This window comes from Panulirus ornatus, chromosome 57, assembly GCF_036320965.1.
Source record: "Panulirus ornatus isolate Po-2019 chromosome 57, ASM3632096v1, whole genome shotgun sequence".
NCBI lineage: Eukaryota > Metazoa > Arthropoda > Malacostraca > Decapoda > Palinuridae > Panulirus > Panulirus ornatus.
In genome coordinates, this window is record NC_092280.1 from 30,832,431 (window position 1) to 30,854,966 (window position 22,536).

A 22,536-nucleotide genomic window follows, 5' to 3' on the forward strand; every position below is an offset into this window, starting at 1 on the left:
AATCATTCCAGTAATATATATATATATATATATATATATATATATATATATATATATATATATATATATATATATATATATATATATATATATATATATATATATATATATATATATTGTGTGTGTGTGTGCTACCTTGGAAGTTGGTTGGCAAACGTGGGTGGAGAAGTGAGAGAAGATATTAAGAGATGTTGTTCATGTTATAACCACGTAACAATAGTGGCTGAGCCTGGTATGATGTTTGTTGTGTTGTATTATGAGCAGGAAGACCTTGATGATCATCACAACCTCTCATATAAACACACTACCACTACCAACACACAAATATAAAACATCTCCTCACAACCCTAATCTCGACTCACAACATTCCCATCTGACTTACTCACATCATGACACGTGAACGTACTCACTCAGTGTGCGCGCACATGTACCTTACGTTACATTCCCTACGTCTGGTTCACATGGATACATTCCTGCAATACCGAAGACACAACCATGTCATTAAAGATACATAATTATGACACATGACACTAGCGGTCACTCCGGTCGAGACAAGGAAGCTCTGTAACCACCAGGCCGGGAGACAGCAATAACAACCTAGCCACTATAACCTACCTCCAACAACCACAAGTTATCTACCCTTGTTATCAGAGGCTGGCAGGTTATCTACCCTTGTTATCAGAGGCTGGCAGGTTATCTACCCTTGTTATCAGAGGCTGGCAGGTTATCTAGCCTTGTTATCAGAGGCTGGCAGGTTATCTAGCCTTGTTATCAGAGGCTGGCAGGTTATCTAGCCTTGTTATCAGAGGCTGGCAGGTTATCTAGCCTTGTTATCAGAGGCTGGCAGGTTATCTAGCCTTGTTATCAGAGGCTGGCAGGTTATCTAGCCTTGTTATCAGAGGCTGGCAGGTTATCTAGCCTTGTTATCAGAGGCTGGCAGGTTATCTAGCCTTGTTATCAGAGGCTGGCAGGTTATCTAGCCTTGTTATCAGAGGCTGGCAGGTTATCTAGCCTTGTTATCAGAGGCTGGCAGGTTATCTAGCCTTGTTATCAGAGGCTGGCAGGTTATCTAGCCTTGTTATCAGAGGCTGGCAGGTTATCTAGCCTTGTTATCAGAGGCTGGCAGGTTATCTAGCCTTGTTATCAGAGGCTGGCAGGTTATCTAGCCTTGTTATCAGAGGCTGGCAGGTTATCTACCCTTGTTATCAGAGGCTGGCAGGTTATCTAGCCTTGTTATCAGAGGCTGGCAGGTTATCTAGCCTTGTTATCAGAGGCTGGGAGGTTATCTACCCTTGTTATCAGAGGCTGGCAGGTTATCTAGCCTTGTTATCAGAGGCTGGCAGGTTATCTAGCCTTGTTATCAGAGGCTGGCAGGTTATCTAGCCTTGTTATCAGAGGCTGGCAGGTTATCTAGCCTTGTTATCAGAGGCTGGCAGGTTATCTAGCCTTGTTATCAGAGGCTGGCAGGTTATCTAGCCTTGTTATCAGAGGCTGGCAGGTTATCTAGCCTTGTTATCAGAGGCTGGGAGGTTATCTAGCCTTGTTATCAGAGGCTGGGAGGTTATCTAGCCTTGTTATCAGAGGCTGGCAGGTTATCTAGCCTTGTTATCAGAGGCTGGCAGGTTATCTAGCCTTGTTATCAGAGGCTGGCAGGTTATCTAGCCTTGTTATCAGAGGCTGGGAGGTTATCTAGCCTTGTTATCAGAGGCTGGCAGGTTATCTAGCCTTGTTATCAGAGGCTGGGAGGTTATCTAGCCTTGTTATCAGAGGCTGGGAGGTTATCTAGCCTTGTTATCAGAGGCTGGCAGGTTATCTAGCCTTGTTATCAGAGGCTGGCAGGTTATCTAGCCTTGTTATCAGAGGCTGGCAGGTTATCTAGCCTTGTTATCAGAGGCTGGGAGGTTATCTAGCCTTGTTATCAGAGGCTGGCAGGTTATCTAGCCTTGTTATCAGAGGCTGGGAGGTTATCTAGCCTTGCCACAATAGGTGCGGAGGTTAGGTGTACAAGGGAGGGAAGTAGGCAGGTGTTCTTGCTAGACATACACATCAGGTGACCCAGGTTAAGCAGCGTAGCGCTAACTGTGAGCCAAACGTTGATTCATGTTCACATTACAAACATGTCCGTCCGTCCTCATGTAGGCAAGGTTCATGTGTACACGTCGGGCCTCACCACCCTGTACATTACACATGTGTAACACAATACAAACATATACACGATTAATGATATTTAACACTTAGTTCCTTCACTAAGGCCCTTTGGTGATGGCCAAGTTAACTCACTCTGCACATGTTCTTCACGCCGGCCAAAATGTTAACAATTACGACAAGAAACACTTCACTCACTATTGTACGGAGGAACATCTGTTGTGTGCGAGTACTTAACCAAATGTAACTATTGTACGGAGGAACATCTGTTGTGTGCGAGTACTTAACCAAATGTAACTATTGTACGGAGGAACATCTGTTGTGTGCAAGTACTTAACCAAATGTAACTATTGTACGGAGGAACATCTGTTGTGTGCAAGTACTTAACCAAATGTAACTATTGTACGGAGGAACATCTGTTGTGTGCAAGTACTTAACCAAATGTAACTATTGTACGGAGGAACATCTGTTGTGTGCGAGTACTTAACCAAATGTAACTATTGTACGGAGGAACATCTGTTGTGTGCAAGTACTTAACCAAATGTAACTATTGTACGGAGGAACATCTGTTGTGTGCAAGTACTTAACCAAATGTAACTATTGTACGGAGGAACATCTGTTGTGTGCGAGTACTTAACCAAATGTAACTATTGTACGGAGGAACATCTGTTGTGTGCAAGTACTTAACCAAATGTAACTATTGTACGGAGGAACATCTGTTGTGTGCAAGTACTTAACCAAATGTAACTATTGTACGGAGGAACATCTGTTGTGTGCGAGTACTTAAACAGTTGCCCACCACCTGCAGGGGGCGCCCCTCAGCATGTGGGTTAATGTGTTGTTGCCGCATTATACCGGCGGCACGTGATCAGCCAGTGGGTAACCTCACGTTAACAAGAGACAACCGGCAGCACTGGTGGGCTAACCTCATGGCTAGAGGTTATAACGTAATACGTCACGTATTGTTTGGTTGTAACAACGTAACGTGACGTAACGTAAAAGACGGACGCGTTATGCACGACGGATAAACCATTGTTGTTATAATGAAAAACATTATACACCATTCATCCTGGATACATTATACACCATTCATCATGGATACATTATACACCATTCATCATGGATACATTATACAACATTCATCATGAATACATTATACAACATTCATCATGGATACATTATACAACATTCATCCTGGATACATTATACAACAATCATCCTGGATACATTATACACCATTCATCATGGATACATTATACAACATTCATCATGGATACATTATACACCATTCATCCTGGATACATTATACAACATTCATCATGGATACATTATACAACATTCATCATGGATACATTATACAACATTCATCATGGATACATTATACAACATTCATCATGGATACATTATACAACATTCATCATGGATACATTATACAACATTCATCATGGATACATTATACACCATTCATCCTGGATACATTATACAACATTCATCATGGATACATTATACACCATTCATCCTGGATACATTATACACCATTCATCATGGATACATTATACAACATTCATCCTGGATACATTATACAACATTCATCATGGATACATTATACACCATTCATCCTGGATACATTATACACCATTCATCATGGATACATTATACAACATTCATCATGAATACATTATACAACATTCATCATGGATACATTATACAACATTCATCCTGGATACATTATACAACAATCATCCTGGATACATTATACACCATTCATCATGGATACATTATACAACATTCATCCTGGATACATTATACAACATTCATCATGGATACATTATACACCATTCATCCTGGATACATTATACACCATTCATCATGGATACATTATACAACATTCATCCTGGATACATTATACAACATTCATCATGGATACATTATACACCATTCATCCTGGATACATTATACACGATTCATCATGGATACATTATACAACATTCATCATGAATACATTATACAACATTCATCATGGATACATTATACAACATTCATCCTGGATACATTATACAACATTCATCATGGATACATTATACAACATTCATCATGGATACATTATACAACACATTCATAATGAATACATTATGTGTGTGTGTATGTCTTTATATGTGTGTGTGTGTATGTGTGTGTATGTGTATGTGTGTGTGTGTATGTGTGTGTGTGTTTATATGTGTATGTGTGTGTATATGTGTGTGTGTGTATGTGTGTATGTGTATGTGTGTATGTGTATGTGTGTGTATGTGTGAGTGTGTATGTGTATGTGTGTGTGTACATCGTAGTGACCAAGACCATCGTACAATGTGTGGGTGGAGTACATACATGTATGCATGGCGTTGGTGACGTCATACAGTAAATGTTTCCGGTGTCTAGTGGCGTAAACCACAAGTCCCTCCTGACTCCTACCTGCAGGTAACATGTGGGTGACCCACTTTGTCGTCTTAATAATGATGGTCCAGTCATCATCAAGTTTACCATCACTCACAGGTCCTGGGTACCTGTCAGGTCCTACCAGGTCATGACCTGTGGCTGTCAGGTCCTACCAGGTCATGACCTGTGGCTGTCAGGTCCTACCAGGTCATGACCTGTGGCTGTCAGGTCATGACCTGTGGGTGTGTAGTAGTGGAGTAAGGTGATAGTATAATAAGATGACCTCTTCCCTCCACTTACAGCTGGTCAACACCTAAGCTACTGACCTTGACCCAATGATCACGTGTCCAGGCAGGATGACCTGTCATCACCACACCTGACCAACACTACATGACCAAACTGCCTCGTTCCAGTCCTCACTCACTGTAGTGTGTTAACACCTTCATCGCACGTCAACACAACATGGACCCCCCCCCCCCATCCTAACTACTGTAAACATCATCAGTAGCTCGTTACCCTAGTGTGGTGTGGGGGTAGCCTGCTACACTCCTCTGGGTGTAAACATTGTCAGTTCAACACCCTCCCCCCCCCCACACACACACAACGTACACATACACTGTGTGTGTAGTGTGTACATTATCTCAAAGTGTTAACCCCTTGCTTACACTTCATCAAAAAAGCCGTCAATTGTTAAGAAGATGAGTGTGTGAGTGAGTGAGTGAGTGAGTGAGTGAGTGTGTGTGTGTGTGTGTGTGAGTGTGTGAGTGTGTGAGTGTGTGAGTGAGTGAGTGAGTGTGTGAGTGAGAGGTACCTAGTGTAGTGAAGTTGTAGTGTTTGTTATGATGGTGTTCGAGTGTACGAGGCTGGCCTCACACCACGTCACACTAGTAACGTGTCAGTAACACTGTGACGGGATGGTAACACCTGGCACGCTGGCTACTGCTCATGGTACACTGGTGTGGGGGCAGCCCCACACACACTTGGGGCAGCCCCACACACACTTGGGGCAGCCCCACACACACTTGGGGCAGTTCAGACAGCTGAGACACTTGGGAAAGAGAACATGGAAGACTTGGGATACACGTGGGACACGTATGTGGGACAGTGGGCGGGACACAGTGCGCTCCGGATAAAGTCTGACACTTTCACTACCACCTACCCAGCCACCAGCCAGCCTTCACTACACTACACCACACACCTGCCACCTCACACTCCTTACACCACACACCTGACTCCAAGATCACAAATTATCCCGAAGTTTTCTGCGTGAGAGTTGTGAGAGTGAGTGTGTTGTGAGAGTGAGTGTGTTGTGAGAGTGAGTGTGTTGTGAGAGTGAGTGTGTTGTGAAGGTGTGAGGAGTGTTGGTTACCAGATGATGGAGAGAAGTGAAGGTGCGCGCGCGCGACCCACCACCACACTGTGACTGCTTCCTCCTCCACCACCACCCGCTCCTCCCTCCCTCACAACCCACCCTGGCAAGCAGCCCACCCACACCACCACCCGCTGCTGCCTCACAACCCACCCTGGCAAGCAGCCCACCCACACCACCACCCGCCGCCCACATCTTCACATTCGGGTTGCCACATGTCCAGGGTCGCCCCACCTACATACATGGCTACACTTCCTGCCAATGACGGACGACGCTTGACCCAACGTGAAGTGTGTATGTCCACGTTAGGTTAGGTTACGTTAGGTTAGGTTAGGTTAGGTTGATCAACAGGGGTTCTACCGGGGGTTAGGTTAGGTTAGGTTGATCAATACTGTGGGTTAGGTTAGGTTGATCAACAGGGGTTCTACCGGGGGTTAGGTTAGGTTAGGTTGATCAATACTGTGGGTTAGGTTAGGTTGATCAATACTGTGGGTTAGGTTAGGTTAGGTTGATCAATACTGTGGGTTAGGTTAGGTTGATCAATACTGTGGGTTAGGTTAGGTTGATCAATACTGTGGGTTAGGTTAGGTTGATCAATACTGTGGGTTAGGTTAGGTGTAAGGTTGTGGCCATCATCACATGATGAAGTAATAAGTCATGGTCCAACTTTACTACCAAGTTGTAGTCAGGATGACGGAGGTGTAGCAACCTCCTGATTCGTCACCAGTTTACGACATGTCTCACGTTGACATCATTCCATGTAAATCATTTCATAATGACCATTTGTTAATGATTGTATGGCACGTAAATATGGATGCCAGGTGGAGAGTATATTGTCACTACACACACACTGTATCTAGCTCATGTAGTCAACCAAGGTGTCTACTGTTCTGTGTGTGGAGAGCATCACTCAAACGTAACATGAGACAAAATTTTGTATCATCACCAAGTACTGACATGTCTTACTGTACTGTAAACAACTCACAACTCCCTGTCTGTACTGTACTGTAAACAACTCACAACTCCCTGTCTGTACTGTACTGTAAACAACTCACAACTACCTGTCTGTACTGTACTGTAAACAACTCACAACTACCTGTCTGTACTGTACTGTAAACAACTCACAACTACCTGTCTGTACTGTACTGTAAACAACTCACAACTACCTGTCTGTACTGTACTGTAAACAACTCACAACTACCTGTCTGTACTGTACTGTAAACAACTCACAACTACCTGTCTGTACTGTACTGTAAACAACTCACAACTACCTGTCTGTACTGTACTACGTACACTGTTGTACAACCACGTCTCACATACAACTTGAGATGGTTAACCTAACTAAGACCCAGGCGCAAACTACGCTCTCATACCTACCACACTCATACATTACCTTACATATATATATATATATATATATATATATATATATATATATATATATATATATATATTGAGGGTCACACTAGTGCGTAATAATTTCGTGGAGGGTAAGAGCACGTCAGAAGTTCAGATCAATTCGTTTATTCTAACTTGAGAACACACGACTTGTTAACACACTGGGGGGGGGGGGGTAGTAGTCATGATGTATCACCAGTTATGATCGTAGACAAGTTCACTTTGCAGGAACATCTCATTTTAAAAGCGTCTATCACTTCCCTGATCCATATTGGAGAGCAGACTGGAAGCAGCAAGTCACATAAAGAGGTAGTATAATGTTCACACATACAAACATACATACATACATACAGTCATATACAAACATACATACATACATACAGTCACATACATACATACATACAGTCATATACAAACATACATACATACATACAGTCATATACAAACATACATACATACATACAGTCACATACAAACATACATACATACATACAGTCACATACAAACATACATACATACATACAGTCATATACAAACATACATACATACATACAGTCACATACAAACATACATACATACATACATACAGTCACATACAAACATACATACATACATACAGTCACATACAAACATACATACATACATACAGTCACATACAAACATACATACATACATACAGTCACATACATACATACATACATACATACATACAGTCACATATTTCATTCTTGAAGTTCACATGACAGTTGAGGCGACCATAGCTCCACCTGGGTGACAGACCACCACACATGTTGTGAGTGTGGCCAAGGTTCGTGCCGTATATGTCATCATGCACACATGTTTCTCTCCACTTGGTTAACAACAGTCAATATGGTGTTATGTCATGTGGCTGGTTCTGGCCTCGCTCTCCTTCTCTCGTCTCCTTTACTTGGTAAATCTTTATTTGTTTACATCTAAATATTGGTTAAGGCTACATATGTAGGGTAGTGATGGTACCACGTGACACATTTACTAACTACATATGTAGGGTAGTGATGGTACCACGTGACACATTTACTAACTACATATGTAGGGTAGTGATGGTACCACGTGACACATTTACTAACTACATATGTAGGGTAGTGATGGTACCACGTGACACATTTACTAACTACATATTCTTCTGCTGACCTTTACATGTCCCCCCCCCCCACCTTTACGTACTCTTCATATGACGCAGGCACCCACACTCCTCCTTCCTCGCTCCCTACTAATGTTAAGAAAGAAATACCCACACCCACACCTACACCCACACACACACCCACACACAGCTACCCCCACACACACACCCACACACACACGCACACATGACCTGCTACATGGTTGTAGTGTTTGTTGTTGTGAGTTCGTGGGAGGTGTTGTGTGAAGCAAGATGGTCAGCCAGTTAACCCTGCCAACATTTACTACGTGTGTGGGAATGAGCCACTACCACCACCGACCTTGACAACTACCAACAAACTACTTCTCGTCTCCACATTACGCCACTGTAACAACAATATCATAACTTTTATATCACAACACATCGACACTACCATCTCATTCTCTTCCAAATAAAACTTCTGGGTCAAGGTGTTTGGAAAGTGTGTGTGTGTGTGTGTGTGTGTGTGTGTGTGTGTGTGTGTGTGAAGGTGGTACAAGATCACGTGTTCAGCAGTAAGTACAAGGTCAACATACCATACCAACAAACCAGTAAGTCTGAATGTCATTTAAGTGTAATGTTTGTCCATGATACACTAGTGTCATATGGCCCACATCCACAGCAGGTGGCTCTCCTCCCTCACTTTCTCCTGTTCACTTCACCATCGGTGGCTGGTCATGTCTGCTAGCACCACTGGGGTCACGTCAGCTTGCAAGTGTTTCTCTGGTCCATTTCTCTCAAGATTTGCTTTGATAGACGTCTTACTTGCTCGCTCCAGCTCCTCTGTCTTCCAGTATGTGATAATTATGTGAGGTATTATTCCAGTATGTGATAATTATGTGAGGTATTATTCTAGCATGTGATAATTATGAGGTATTATTCTAGTATGTGATGATTATGTGAGGTATTATTCCAGTATGTGATAATTATGTGAGGTATTATTCCAGTATGTGATAATTATGTGAGGTATTATTCTCCTGTCAAACTTGAATGAATGTTCAAGTTATGTAGACAAGTGTTTGCCACATTAGTGATGTTATCTAACATTTTCATCAAATGTTTCGCTCAACTTTGCATGTTTATCATCATTCAGTAAATATCTGATAAAAATATATGATATACTGAAAACGTCAGCCAAGTTTTGCTTTAGAAAACTTGTAAACAAAGTATTTGCTTCGCGATGTTGTTATTGTTGTTGTAGAATGTTAAGTGGAGAAGATGATGTTGGATTACAGTCACAGTAAGTGTGTGTGGGAGTCACCACCCACACGTTAACTCAACCTTTCCATAAAACTTGGTGACTATATCATTGTGGTTCACTGCTAGTCTGACCCACCCACGTGTGTCCGGACCTCCATAACACATGAACACAACATACATGACAACACATTATTGGTCAACATAATCTGTGCACTGCCACAGTAGTAGCCTGTCTTCGTGGAAGGCATCTAAGACTTAGGTTATTCTTGGAAGATGACGAATTGAGAAATGTCAGCCATTTCTGTGGAAGACTAAAAAGAACGATGAAAGTTAAGGTTTCCTGTTAGGCAGTGAATGACGTCAGTCAGCTGTGGCCACTGACCAACCACACCAGGATTTCTTCGGGTACAGAAAACGTTATGGCAAAATGGCGACCATTTCTTTATCACAATCTTCCAACTGGACGACCTAACCTAACCACAAGTTGTCACTAGGAGCAGTTGGCTCAGGCAACACTTTAGGTAACATTATTGTTGTTAAATGTACATACCGTCAGTGCAGGTGTGTGTGTGTGTGTTTCACACCACCAGCATCACTTAAGTCCCTTGTTATACACGATCAGTGTAGAGAAGACCAAGCCTCACAACACATGCACCTGCAGACCTGCCACCACAACCCACTTTACAACACACAGAAGGTTACGTGGCCACATCTACATATTATACCACACCACCACCACAACCATCTTACATTTTCCTACCCCAACTATCTTTTGATCTTTCATATTTCAATCATTATAATAATAATAATAATAATAATAATAATAATAATAATAATAATAATTATTATTATTATTATCATTATTATTATTATTATTATTATTATTATTATTATCATTATTACTATAATTATCATTATTATTAATCATTATTATTCTTCTATTTGTTTTGTAATAGTGGTCAGTTGTGATGGTGGTGGTCAGGTGTCAAAAACCTAATGTCAAAAACTACAACACTATGTCTTAGTGTCAAAAACTACAACACTATGTCTTAGTGTCAACAACTACAACATTATGTCTTAGTGTCAACAACTACAACACTATGTCTTAGTGTCAACAACTACAACATTATGTCTTAGTGTCAACAACTACAACATTATGTCTTAGTGTCAACAACTACAACACTATGTCTTAGTGTCAACAACTACAACATTATGTCTTAGTGTCAACAACTACAACACTATGTCTTAGTGTCAACAACTACAACATTGTCTTAGTGTCAACAAACTCAAACAACATTATGTCTTAGTGTCAACAACTACAACATTATGTCTTAGTGTCAACAACTACAACATTATGTCTTAGTGTCAACAACTACAACATTATGTCTTAGTGTCAACAACTACAACATTATGTCTTAGTGTCAACAACTACAACATTATGTCTTAGTGTCAACAACTACAACATTATGTCTTAGTGTCAACAACTACAACATTATGTCTTAGTGTCAACAACTACAACATTATGTCTTAGTGTCAACAACTACAACATTATGTCTTAGTGTCAACAACTACAACATTATGTCTTAGTGTCAACAACTACAACATTATGTCTTAGTGTCAACAACTACAACATTATGTCTTAGTGTCAACAACTACAACATTATGTCTTAGTGTCAACAACTACAACATTATGTCTTAGTGTCAACAACTACAACATTATGTCTTAGTGTCAACAACTACAACATTATGTCTTAGTGTCAACAACTACAACATTATGTCTTAGTGTCAACAACTACAACATTATGTCTTAGTGTCAACAACTACAACATTATGTCTTAGTGTCAACAACTACAACATTATGTCTTAGTGTCAACAACTACAACATTATGTCTTAGTGTCAACAACTACAACATTATGTCTTAGTGTCAACAACTACAACATTATGTCTTAGTGTCAACAACTACAACATTATGTCTTAGTGTCAACAACTACAACATTATGTCTTAGTGTCAACAACTACAACATTATGTCTTAGTGTCAACAACTACAACATTATGTCTTAGTGTCAACAACTACAACATTATGTCTTAGTGTCAACAACTACAACATTATGTCTTAGTGTCAACAACTACAACATTATGTCTTAGTGTCAACAACTACAACATTATGTCTTAGTGTCAACAACTAGGGCATTTTAGGAATAAGTCTCACCCTACCTGCTACAGTAAAGCTGGTCAGCAATCACAGCTGGTCTCACCCTACCTGCTACAGTAAAGCTGGTCAAGCTGAACTCAATCTCCGGAGAAAACGTCTCCAAGCTTAAGATAGTACATGTACCTGGTACATGTAGTCTACATGATCTGTGTGTACCTGGTACATGTAGTCTACATGATCTGTGTGTACCTGGTACATGTAGTCTACATGATCTGTGTGTACCTGGTACATGTAGTCTACATGATCTGTGTGTACCTGGTACATGTAGTCTACATGATCTGTGTGTACCTGGTACATGTAGTCTACATGATCTGTGTGTACCTGGTACATGTAGTCTACATGATCTGTGTGTACCTGGTACATGTAGTCTACATGATCTGTGTGTACCTGGTACATGTAGTCTACATGATCTGTGTGTACCTGGTACATGTAGTCTACATGATCTGTGTGTACCTGGTACAAGTAGTTATTGTTCAGGGAATATGTGCAGCCTCACACATCCTCCCACAAGGATCCACTGTGTCGGTACTCTGCTAGGATGTGTCGGTACTCTGCTAGGATGTGTCGGTACTCTGCTAGGGTGTGTCGGTACTCTGCTAGGATGTGTCGGTACTCTGCTAGGATGTGTCGGTACTCTGCTAGGGTGTGTCGGTACTCTGCTAGGGTGTGTCGGTACTCTGCTAGGATGTGTCGGTACTCTGCTAGGATGTGTCGGTACTCTGCTAGGGTGTGTCGGTACTCTGCTAGGATGTGTCGGTACTCTGCTAGGATGTGTCGGTACTCTGCTAGGATGTGTCGGTACTCTGCTAGGGTGTGTCGGTACTCTGCTAGGATGTGTCGGTACTCTGCTAGGATGTGTCGGTACTCTGCTAGGGTGTGTCGGTACTCTGCTAGGATGTGTCGGTACTCTGCTAGGGTGTGTCGGTACTCTGCTAGGATGTGTCGGTACTCTGCTAGGATGTGTCGGTACTCTGCTAGGGTGTGTCGGTACTCTGCTAGGATGTGTCGGTACTCTGCTAGGGTGTGTCGGTACTCTGCTAGGGTGTGTCGGTACTCTGCTAGGATGTGTCGGTACTCTGCTAGGATGTGTCGGTACTCTGCTAGGGTGTGTCGGTACTCTGCTAGGGTGTGTCGGTACTCTGCTAGGATGTGTCGGTACTCTGCTAGGGTGTGTCGGTACTCTGCTAGGATGTGTCGGTACTCTGCTAGGGTGTGTCGGTACTCTGCTAGGGTGTGTCGGTACTCTGCTAGGATGTGTCGGTACTCTGCTAGGGTGGGTCGGTACTCTGCTAGGATGTGTCGGTACTCTGCTAGGATGTGTCGGTACTCTGCTAGGGTGCGTCGGTACTCTGCTAGGGTGTGTCGGTACTCTGCTAGGGTGTGTCGGTACTCTGCTAGGATGTGTCGGTACTCTGCTAGGATGTGTCGGTACTCTGCTAGGGTGTGTCGGTACTCTGCTAGGGTGTGTCGGTACTCTGCTAGGATGTGTCGGTACTCTGCTAGGATGTGTCGGTACACACACACGAGTGTAGTATGTGTATGTGTCGGTACACACACACACACACACACGAGTGTAGTAGGTGTATGTGTCGGTACACACACACACACGAGTGTAGTAGGTGTATGTGTCGGTACACACACACACACACACACGAGTGTAGTAGGTGTATGTGTCGGTACACACACACACACACACACACGAGTGTAGTAGGTGTATGTGTCGGTACACACACACACACACACGAGTGTAGTAGGTGTATGTGTCGGTACACACACACACACACACACACGAGTGTAGTAGGTGTATGTGTCGGTACACACACACACACACACGAGTGTAGTAGGTGTATGTGTCGGTACACACACACGAGTGTAGTAGGTGTATGTGTCGGTACACACACACACACACACACGAGTGTAGTAGGTGTATGTGGCGGTACACACACACACACACACGAGTGTAGTAGGTGTATGTATTAGAGTAAGTGATTTCTAAGGAAGATGGTGCGGCAGATGGTACAGTGACCAGATGAGACCCTGATATAGTGAAGTGCGTCACCAGCTGTCTGGCCAACAACAGACAGAAATACCCGCTGGCAGCTGGCCATGTTTGGCCACTGTGGAGCAGCACATCCGCGGGGAACCTGCTACAGCTGGTTCTTCATGGTGTTACAGGCCATGACTTACGCCAGATGGACACAGAACAACGTGGTACAGCTGGTTCTTCATGGTGTTACAGGCCATGACTTACGCCAGATGGACACAGAACAACGTGCTACAGCTGGTTCTTCATGGTGTTAGAGGCCATGACTTACGCCAGATGGACACAGAACAACGTGGTACAGCTGGTTCTTCATGGTGTTAGAGGCCATGACTTACGCCAGATGGACACAGCAGTTGGTTCATGCTATTAGTGACGCCACCTGAGTAGTGCTGTACCCGCTCGAGGTCACATGGTAAAGGTCAGCAAGGTTACTGAGTGCAGACACCAGCCACCGTGAGGGACGAGCCATCTGTCTTCTACTGCCCATACACGTGTGTGTGGTCACTGTTGTCAGGGGTTCTACTGCCCATACACGTGTGTGTGGTCACTGTTGTCAGGGGTTCTACTGCCCATACACGTGTGTGTGGTCACTGTTGTCAGGGGTTCTACTGCCCATACACGTGTGTGTGGTCACTGTTGTCAGGGGTTCTACTGCCCATACACGTGTGTGTGGTCACTGTTGTCAGGGGTTCTACTGCCCATACAAGTGTGTGTGGTCACTGTTGTCAGGGGTTCTACTGCCCATACACGTGTGTGTGGTCACTGTTGTCAGGGGTTCTACTGCCCATACACGTGTGTGTGGTCACTGTTGTCAGGGGTTCTACTGCCCATACAAGTGTGTGTGGTCACTGTTGTCAGGGGTTCTACTGCCCATACACGTGTGTGTGGTCACTGTTGTCAGGGGTTCTACTGCCCATACACGTGTGTGTGGTCACTGTTGTCAGGGGTTCTACTGCCCATACACGTGTGTGTGGTCACTGTTGTCAGGGGCCACCTGTGGCACTGGCCATACCAGCTGAACCCACCACACTAGGATGACCAGGTAAGTTTTACATATTACAATATATACAACAATATGGTGCAGTAAGATAATATTAAAGATAGTAACATATTCTTATTATCATTGATTATTATTATTATTATTATTATTATTATTATTAATTATCATCATTATCATTATTATCATTATCATTAATTATTAATATTATTATCATTTTTTCATCCTATTCGCCATTTCCCGCTTTCGTGAGGTAGCGTAAAGAACAGAGAACAGAGCCTTTGAGGGCAATATCCTCACCTGGCCCCCTTCTCTGTTCCTTCTTTTGGAAAATTAAAAACGAGAGGGGAGGATTTCCAGCCCCCCGCTCCCTTCCCTTTTAGTCGCCTTCTACGACACGCAGGGAATAAGTGGGAAGTATTCTTTCTCCCTTATCATTATCATTATAATTATCATTATCATTATAACCATCATTATAATTACTATTATAACTATTACTATAAATATTCATAAAAACCAAAATACTTCTCAAATTCTTTGCCGTATTTTATTATCACTTTCTATATTTTCAAGACATGTATCGCACACTCTCACACTGTGCTTCTGAGGACAATGTCAAGTTCTTACTTAATACACATTCAGTCTTGTCAAAGAAGTTCTTACACCAATAAAGTTCACATTACTCTCCTACTGGAGGTAGCGCAACACAGCACTGGTTCTGGACTGTCCCATGATGAGATATAACACGTCGTCTTATAACAAGCCAGGATGCTTCCCTATATATATATATATATATATATATATATATATATATATATATATATATATATATATATATATATATATATATATTATACTTTGACGCTGTCTCCCGCATTAGCAAGGTAGCTTACGGAAACAGATGAAAGAATGTCCCAACTCACCTACATACAAATGTATATATATACAAATAGGCCCACACACGCACATATACTACCTATACATTTCAATGTATACATACACAGACATATATATATATATATATATATATATATATATATATATATATATATATATATATATATATATATATACATATTCATACATGCTGCCTTTATTCATTCCTGCTGCCACTCCACCACACATGAAATAACAACCCCTCCCCCCGCATGTGCGCGAGGTAGCGCTAGGAAGATACAACAAAGGCCACATTCGTTCACACTCAGTTTCTAGCTGTCATGTATAATGCACCGAAACCACAGCTCCCTTTCAACATCCAGGCCCCACAAAACTTTCCAGACGCTTCACATGCCCTGGTTCAATCCATTGACAGCACGTCGACCCCGGTATACCACATCGATCCAATTCACTCAAGGTATTCCTTGAGCCCACGGGGAAAACGAAACACAAGCTCCCAAGTGCATCCTCGTGCAACATCACATCATCAGAGTGTGTGTTGGAATTGCATTTGTAGGAATGTGTAGATGGTGGCAGTGTACTACTGCTGCTGCTATATACGTAGTATACATGATATATGATTATAACTCCTATAATAAGGTATCAATATTATATATACGTAGTATACATGATATATGATTATAACTACTATAATAAAACATTAAAGCAGTTGTTGACACATTTCATGTTGTCATCATAATAACGATATTGTTCACACGTTTTCATAGTTTAGTACGATAGTTTACTATTATGATGTCATTATTCTTAACAACACATCATAATTACATATAATTGTTATTATTGTTAACAACACATCATAATTACATGTAATTGTTATTATTGTTAACAACACATCATAATTACATTGTTAATACATCATAATTACATATAACTGTTATTATTGTTAAGGACATAATTATGTTAGTTAGGTAGACGTAACAAACAAGTTAAGTGGGAGTCTGTATGTCTGTGTGTGTACTTACCGAGGTTAGGTTAGGTTAGGTGGGAGTGTGTGTGTGTACTTACCGAGGTTAGGTTAGGTTAGGTTAGGTTAGGTTAGGTTAGGTGGGAGTGTGTGTGTGTGTGTGTGTACTTACCGAGGTTAGGTTAGGTTAGGTTAGGTGGGAGTGTGTGTGTGTGTGTACTTACCGAAGTTAGGTTAGGTTAGGTTAGGTTAGGTGTGTGTGTGTGTGTGTGTGTGTGTGTGTGTGTGTGTGTGTGTGTGTGTGTGTGTACTTACCGAAGTTAGGTTAGGTTAGGTTAGGTTAGGTGGGAGTGTGTGTGTGTGTGTGTGTACTTACCGAAGTTAGGTTAGGTTAGGTGGGAGTGTGTGTGTGTACTTACCGAAGTTAGGTTAGGTTAGGTTAGGTGGGAGTGTGTGTGTGTACTTACCGAAGTTAGGTTAGGTTAGGTTAGGTGGGAGTGCGTGTGTGTACTTACCGAGGCGCTGGTCCCATTCTGTCTCCCTGAATGGACTATCTGGCAGACGCTGAGACATGGTTCCCTCACACCTCCACCACCACACTCCACTGACGCTCCACCACCACCACTACACTCCAACACCAACACCAACACACTTTTATTTCACCGGGAAATCAACCAGTTGTGGTTGTTTATGTTAGGTGAGTGTTGTAGGATCAACAACACATGTTGATCATCTTCCTTGTGTTTCTGAGGGCGGAAGAAAACACTATGTTAGTGACCTACATAAGAAAAGTCACTCACGTCGCTAACTATATCTTCCAGCAGTGTAGGTAGGTAGGTAGGTAGGTAGGTAGGTAGGTAGGTAGGTGTGATGCCACAACCTAGAGTTGTTGAGAAACTGATTTGTGGGAGAAGTAATGCGCGAGATGTGACGCGGGTCCACCACTAACCTAGCTCAGCCACTCACTGCTGCTCCTCCCTCACCAGCCAGCCACCCACAACCCCCCGGGATCCCCTCCCAACACACACCGACCTCAGGAGAGTGATGTCAACACAGAAGAAAACGTGAACACACACTTGCTGTTCCCTCCTACATTTCAGAAGGAATATCATGTGTGAGCCACATCATGATGTGATCACGTGATGTGTTATGTTGACTTTACAACTGTACACTATGTCGCATAACCTTATGTGTTGTAGTCTGGTACAAAGTGGTGGTGTGGGTGATGTGGTCAGAGGTATAATTAGAAGCCATTACAATCAACCAACTCTGTCTCACCCGTGGATGACGTCTTCCTCCACCTAGAGCCAGGTTACCCACAGTGGATGACGTCTTCCTGCACCTAGAGCCAGTTACCCACAGTGGATGACGTCTTCCTCCACCTAGAGCCAGGTTACCCACAGTGGATGACGTCTTTCTCCACCTAGAGCCAGGTTACCCACAGTGGATGACGTCTTCCTCCACCTAGAGCCAGGTTACCCACAGTGGATGACGTCTTCCTCCACCTAGAGCCAGGTTACCCACAGTGGATGACGTCTTCCTCCACCTAGAGCCAGGTTACCCACAGTGGATGACGTCTTCCTCCACCTAGAGCCAGGTTACCCACACACCTGACTACGGTAACATGTTATAACAACCAACCCTCAATCTGGTCGACCACTACGAAGACGTGAGTCAGACTACAACACTTGTGGTACTTTACCGACCATCATGATCACAACCTGTTGTTGTTGTGGTTATAATTCGGTACAGTTTGAAGTAAGTTGTTGGACGTGTGGAGTGCACAACCCACACTTCTTAGTTCCGGTCCAGTCAACATGCAAATCATCAAAACAAATTAATTATTGTAATGTGGAGGAAGACAGTTAGTGGGTGCTCACGTGACTGTACTTACTGAAGGAAGGAAGGAAGGAAGGAATAAATGAATAGAGGAGTGAAGGAAGAAGCGTAAGACATAATTATGTGGTTGTAAGTGTGAGGCCTGGCTACCTGACCTCCACCAGTCATCCTGCATCATGAACAATTTACCAGAACTACAACAACAACAACAACAACAACAACAACATAGCGTACAGGTTAAGATAATCTTGTGGCAGGTGAGGCAGGTAGGTGAGGCAGGCAGGTGAGGCAGGTAGGTGAGGCAGGTAGGTGAGGCAGGCAGGTGAGGCAGGTAGGTGAGGCAGGCAGGTGAGGCAGGTAGGTGAGGCAGGCAGGCGAGGCAGGTAGGTGAGGCAGGTAGGTGAGGCAGGCAGGTGAGGCAGGTAGGTGAGGCAGGTAGGTGAGGCAGGCAGGTGAGGCAGGCAGGTGAGGCAGGTAGGTGAGGCAGGCAGGTGAGGCAGGTAGGTGAGGCAGGCAGGTGAGGCAGGTAGGTGAGGCAGGTAGGTGAGGCAGGCAGGTGAGGTACGTAGGTGAGGCAGGTAGGTGAGGCAGGCAGGTGAGGCAGGCAGGTGAGGCAGGCAGGTGAGGCAGGTAGGTGAGGCAGGCAGGTGAGGCAGGCAGGTGAGGCAGGTAGGTGAGGCAGGTAGGTGAGGCAGGCAAGTGAGGTAGGTAGGTGAGGCAGGTAGGTGAGGCAGGCAGGTGAGGCAGGTAGGTGAGGCAGGTAGGTGAGGCAGGTAGGTGAGGCAGGTAGGTGAGGCAGGCAGGTGAGGCAGGCAGGTGAGGCAGGTAGGTGAGGCAGGCAGGTGAGGCAGGTAGGTGAGGCAGGCAGGTGAGGCAGGTAGGTGAGGCAGGCAGGTGAGGCAGGTAGGTGAGGCAGGCTGCAGGACCTGCAAGTGTCGGGTGGTGGGTGGGTGACCTTGAACCACCACCACCACCTTACTGGCATACCACAGCTGCCTCCTCCCTGCACCACACCATATGACACCATCTGACCAATAAACTACAACACTACGTTGCTACAACACCCATCAACACCATATGACACCATCTGACCAATAAACTACAACACTACGTTGCTACAACACCCATCAACACCATATGACACCATCTGACCAATAAACTACAACACTACGCTGCTACAACACAAATCCACATGCTCTTCACTACTTCCATTTACAACACCGAGCAGCCAATGTACATCCATTATACTCTGAACTTGGCATTTAAATCATACGTCAGTAGTGGCTGGTCTCGTGCACCAAAGTTACTAACACACTCACTCACTCACCTGCTCCCACAACACTTGCCTCTCATGATCTTTCTTCTCGTGAGCAAGTGCATGAGCGTCAATAATGAATCATCTCTCTCCATCCACTTTCAGTTTGACCCATATCAATCTAGAGCTTACTTTCTTACACTCTATCACATACTCCCACCACTCCTGTTTCAGGAGTAGTGCTACTCCTTCCCTTGCTCTTGTCCTCTCACTAACCCCTGACTTTACTCCCAAGACATTCCCAAACCACTCTTCCCCTTTACCCTTGAGCTTCGTGTCACTCAGAGCCAGAACATCCAGGTTCCTTTCCTCAAACATACTACCTACCTGTCTCTCCTTTCATCCACACACACTCACACTGGGGCCCCAATCTGAGCCTTCGATGACCACTTCCTCCTTGACTCCTGTTTCCCCTTTAAGTTAAAATACAAGAAGGGGAGGGTTTCCAACCCCTCCTCCCGCCCCCAGGGCTGTGCAGGGGGGCGGGGCTAGTCATGCCATAATCAAGTTTTCGTGCATGATAAACTACAGGTGTATTGTCAACAAGTCAACAACACAAGTGTTATTATCAACACATCTGGACCGCTACCCACGTACACTTGGCATACTCAACCATCATTATTTAACCGCGAGTCAGTGAGTGGGTGAGTGAGTGAGTGAGTGAGTGAGTGGGTGGGTGGGTCTGAGTGAGTGAGTGGGTGGGTCAGTGAGTGACCCATTAAGGTTATGTTGTATATAAGGTTAGGTTAGGTTAGGTTAGGTTAATAATAATAACATGGAATCAGGTTAGGTTAGGTTAGGGTAGGTTAGGTTAATAATAATAACATGGAATCAGGTTAGGTTAGGCTAGGTTAGGTTAGGTTAGGTTAGGTTAGGTTAGGTTAGGTTAGGTTAGGTTAGGTTAGGTTAGGTTAGGTTAGGTTAGGTTAGGTTAGGTTAGGTTAATAATAATAACATGGAATCAGGTTAGGTTAGGTTAGGTTAATAATAATAACATGGAATCAGGTTAGGTTAGGTTAATAATAATAACATGGAATCAGGTTAGGTTAGGTTAGGTTAGGTTAATAATAATAACATGGAATCAGGTTAGGTTAGGTTAGGTTAGGTTAATAATAATAACATGGAATCAGGTTAGGTTAGGTAAGGTTAGGTTAGGTTAGGTTAGGTTAGGTTAATAATAATAACATGGAATCAGGTTAGGTTAGGTAAGGTTAGGTTAGGTTAGGTTAGGTTAGGTTAGGTTAGGTTAATAATAATAACATGGAATCAGGTTAGGTTAGGTAAGGTTAGGTTAGGTTAGGTTAGGTTAGGTTAGGTTAATAATAATAACATGGAATCAGGTTAGGTTAGGTAAGGTTAGGTTAGGTTAGGTTAGGTTAATAATAATAACATGGAATCAGGTTAGGTTAGGTAAGGTTAGGTTAGGTTAGGTTAGGTTAGGTTAGGTTAGGTTAATAATAATAACATGGAATCAGGTTAGGTTAGGTAAGGTTAGGTTAGGTTAGGTTAGGTTAGGTTAGGTTAGGTTAATAATAATAACATGGAATCAGGTTAGGTTAGGTAAGGTTAGGTTAGGTTAGGTTAGGTTAGGTTAGGTTAATAATAATAACATGGAATCAGGTTAGGTTAGGTAAGGTTAGGTTAGGTTAGGTTAGGTTAGGTTAGGTTAGGTTAGGTTAATAATAATAACATGGAATCAGGTTAGGTTAGGTAAGGTTAGGTTAGGTTAGGTTAGGTTAGGTTAATAATAATAACATGGAATCAGGTTAGGTTAGGTAAGGTTAGGTTAGGTTAGGTTAGGTTAGGTTAGGTTAGGTTAATAATAATAACATGGAATCAGGTTAGTGGCCCTTCCACATCACCACCCACCTAGCGAACACCCCTCACTCATACCACTCTACTGACCACAGTAAACCCCTCACTCATACCACTCTACTGACCACAGTAAACCCCTCACTCATACCACTCTACTGACCACAGTAAACCCCTCACTCATACCACTCTACTGACCACAGTAAACCCCTCACTCATACCACTCTACTGGCCACAGTAAACCCCTCACTCATACCACTCTACTGACCACAGTAAACCCCTCACTCATACCACTATACTGACTACAGTAGTATGAGTCGTTCTCGCATTTTTGTGGACAAGTTTAGTTATATGTAATTGTTCGGGTTATCGTAAAGTGACAACACAACATTTCTATGTCTCCAATGATGAGAAAGTGAAGATTAGGGCGATCATTGTACATATTACCACACTTTACTCTCAACCACTCACTCTGTACACATTACACCTGCATCTAGCTACCACGTGCACGCAGGTCACCAGGTGTAGGACCACGTGCACGCAGGTCACCAGGTGTAGGACCACGTACACGCAGGTCACCAGGTGTAGGACCACGTACACGCAGGTCACCAGGTGTAGGACCACGTACACGCAGGTCACCAGGTGTAGGACCACGTACACGCAGGTCACCAGGTGTAGGACCACGTGCGTCTTAATGCAAGAGAAACTTTAAGTTATGTTTCAATGTAATGTTAAGACAAGTAAGAACAT

General features: G+C 43.3%; 1 protein-coding gene across 20 annotated transcripts in view; it reads right to left on the reverse strand.

The window, feature by feature from the left end:
* LOC139766404 (uncharacterized) overlaps positions 1–22,536 on the reverse strand; it is a 93,034-nt gene that overhangs the window by 64,646 nt on the left and 5,852 nt on the right. For 10 of the 20 annotated variants that reach the window (XM_071695018.1, XM_071695020.1, XM_071695033.1 and 7 more), the window contains exon 2: positions 17,336–17,566. In XM_071695018.1, coding sequence (XP_071551119.1) covers positions 17,336–17,393 — 58 coding nt within the window. In that variant the 5' untranslated portion in view covers positions 17,394–17,566. Of the gene's footprint in view, positions 1–5,484; positions 5,510–5,719; positions 5,841–5,929; positions 5,973–17,335; positions 17,567–17,700; positions 17,725–17,769; positions 17,828–22,536 lie in introns of those variants that run through there. The other 10 variants (XM_071695016.1, XM_071695017.1, XM_071695032.1 and 7 more) reach the window with 10 other exon arrangements.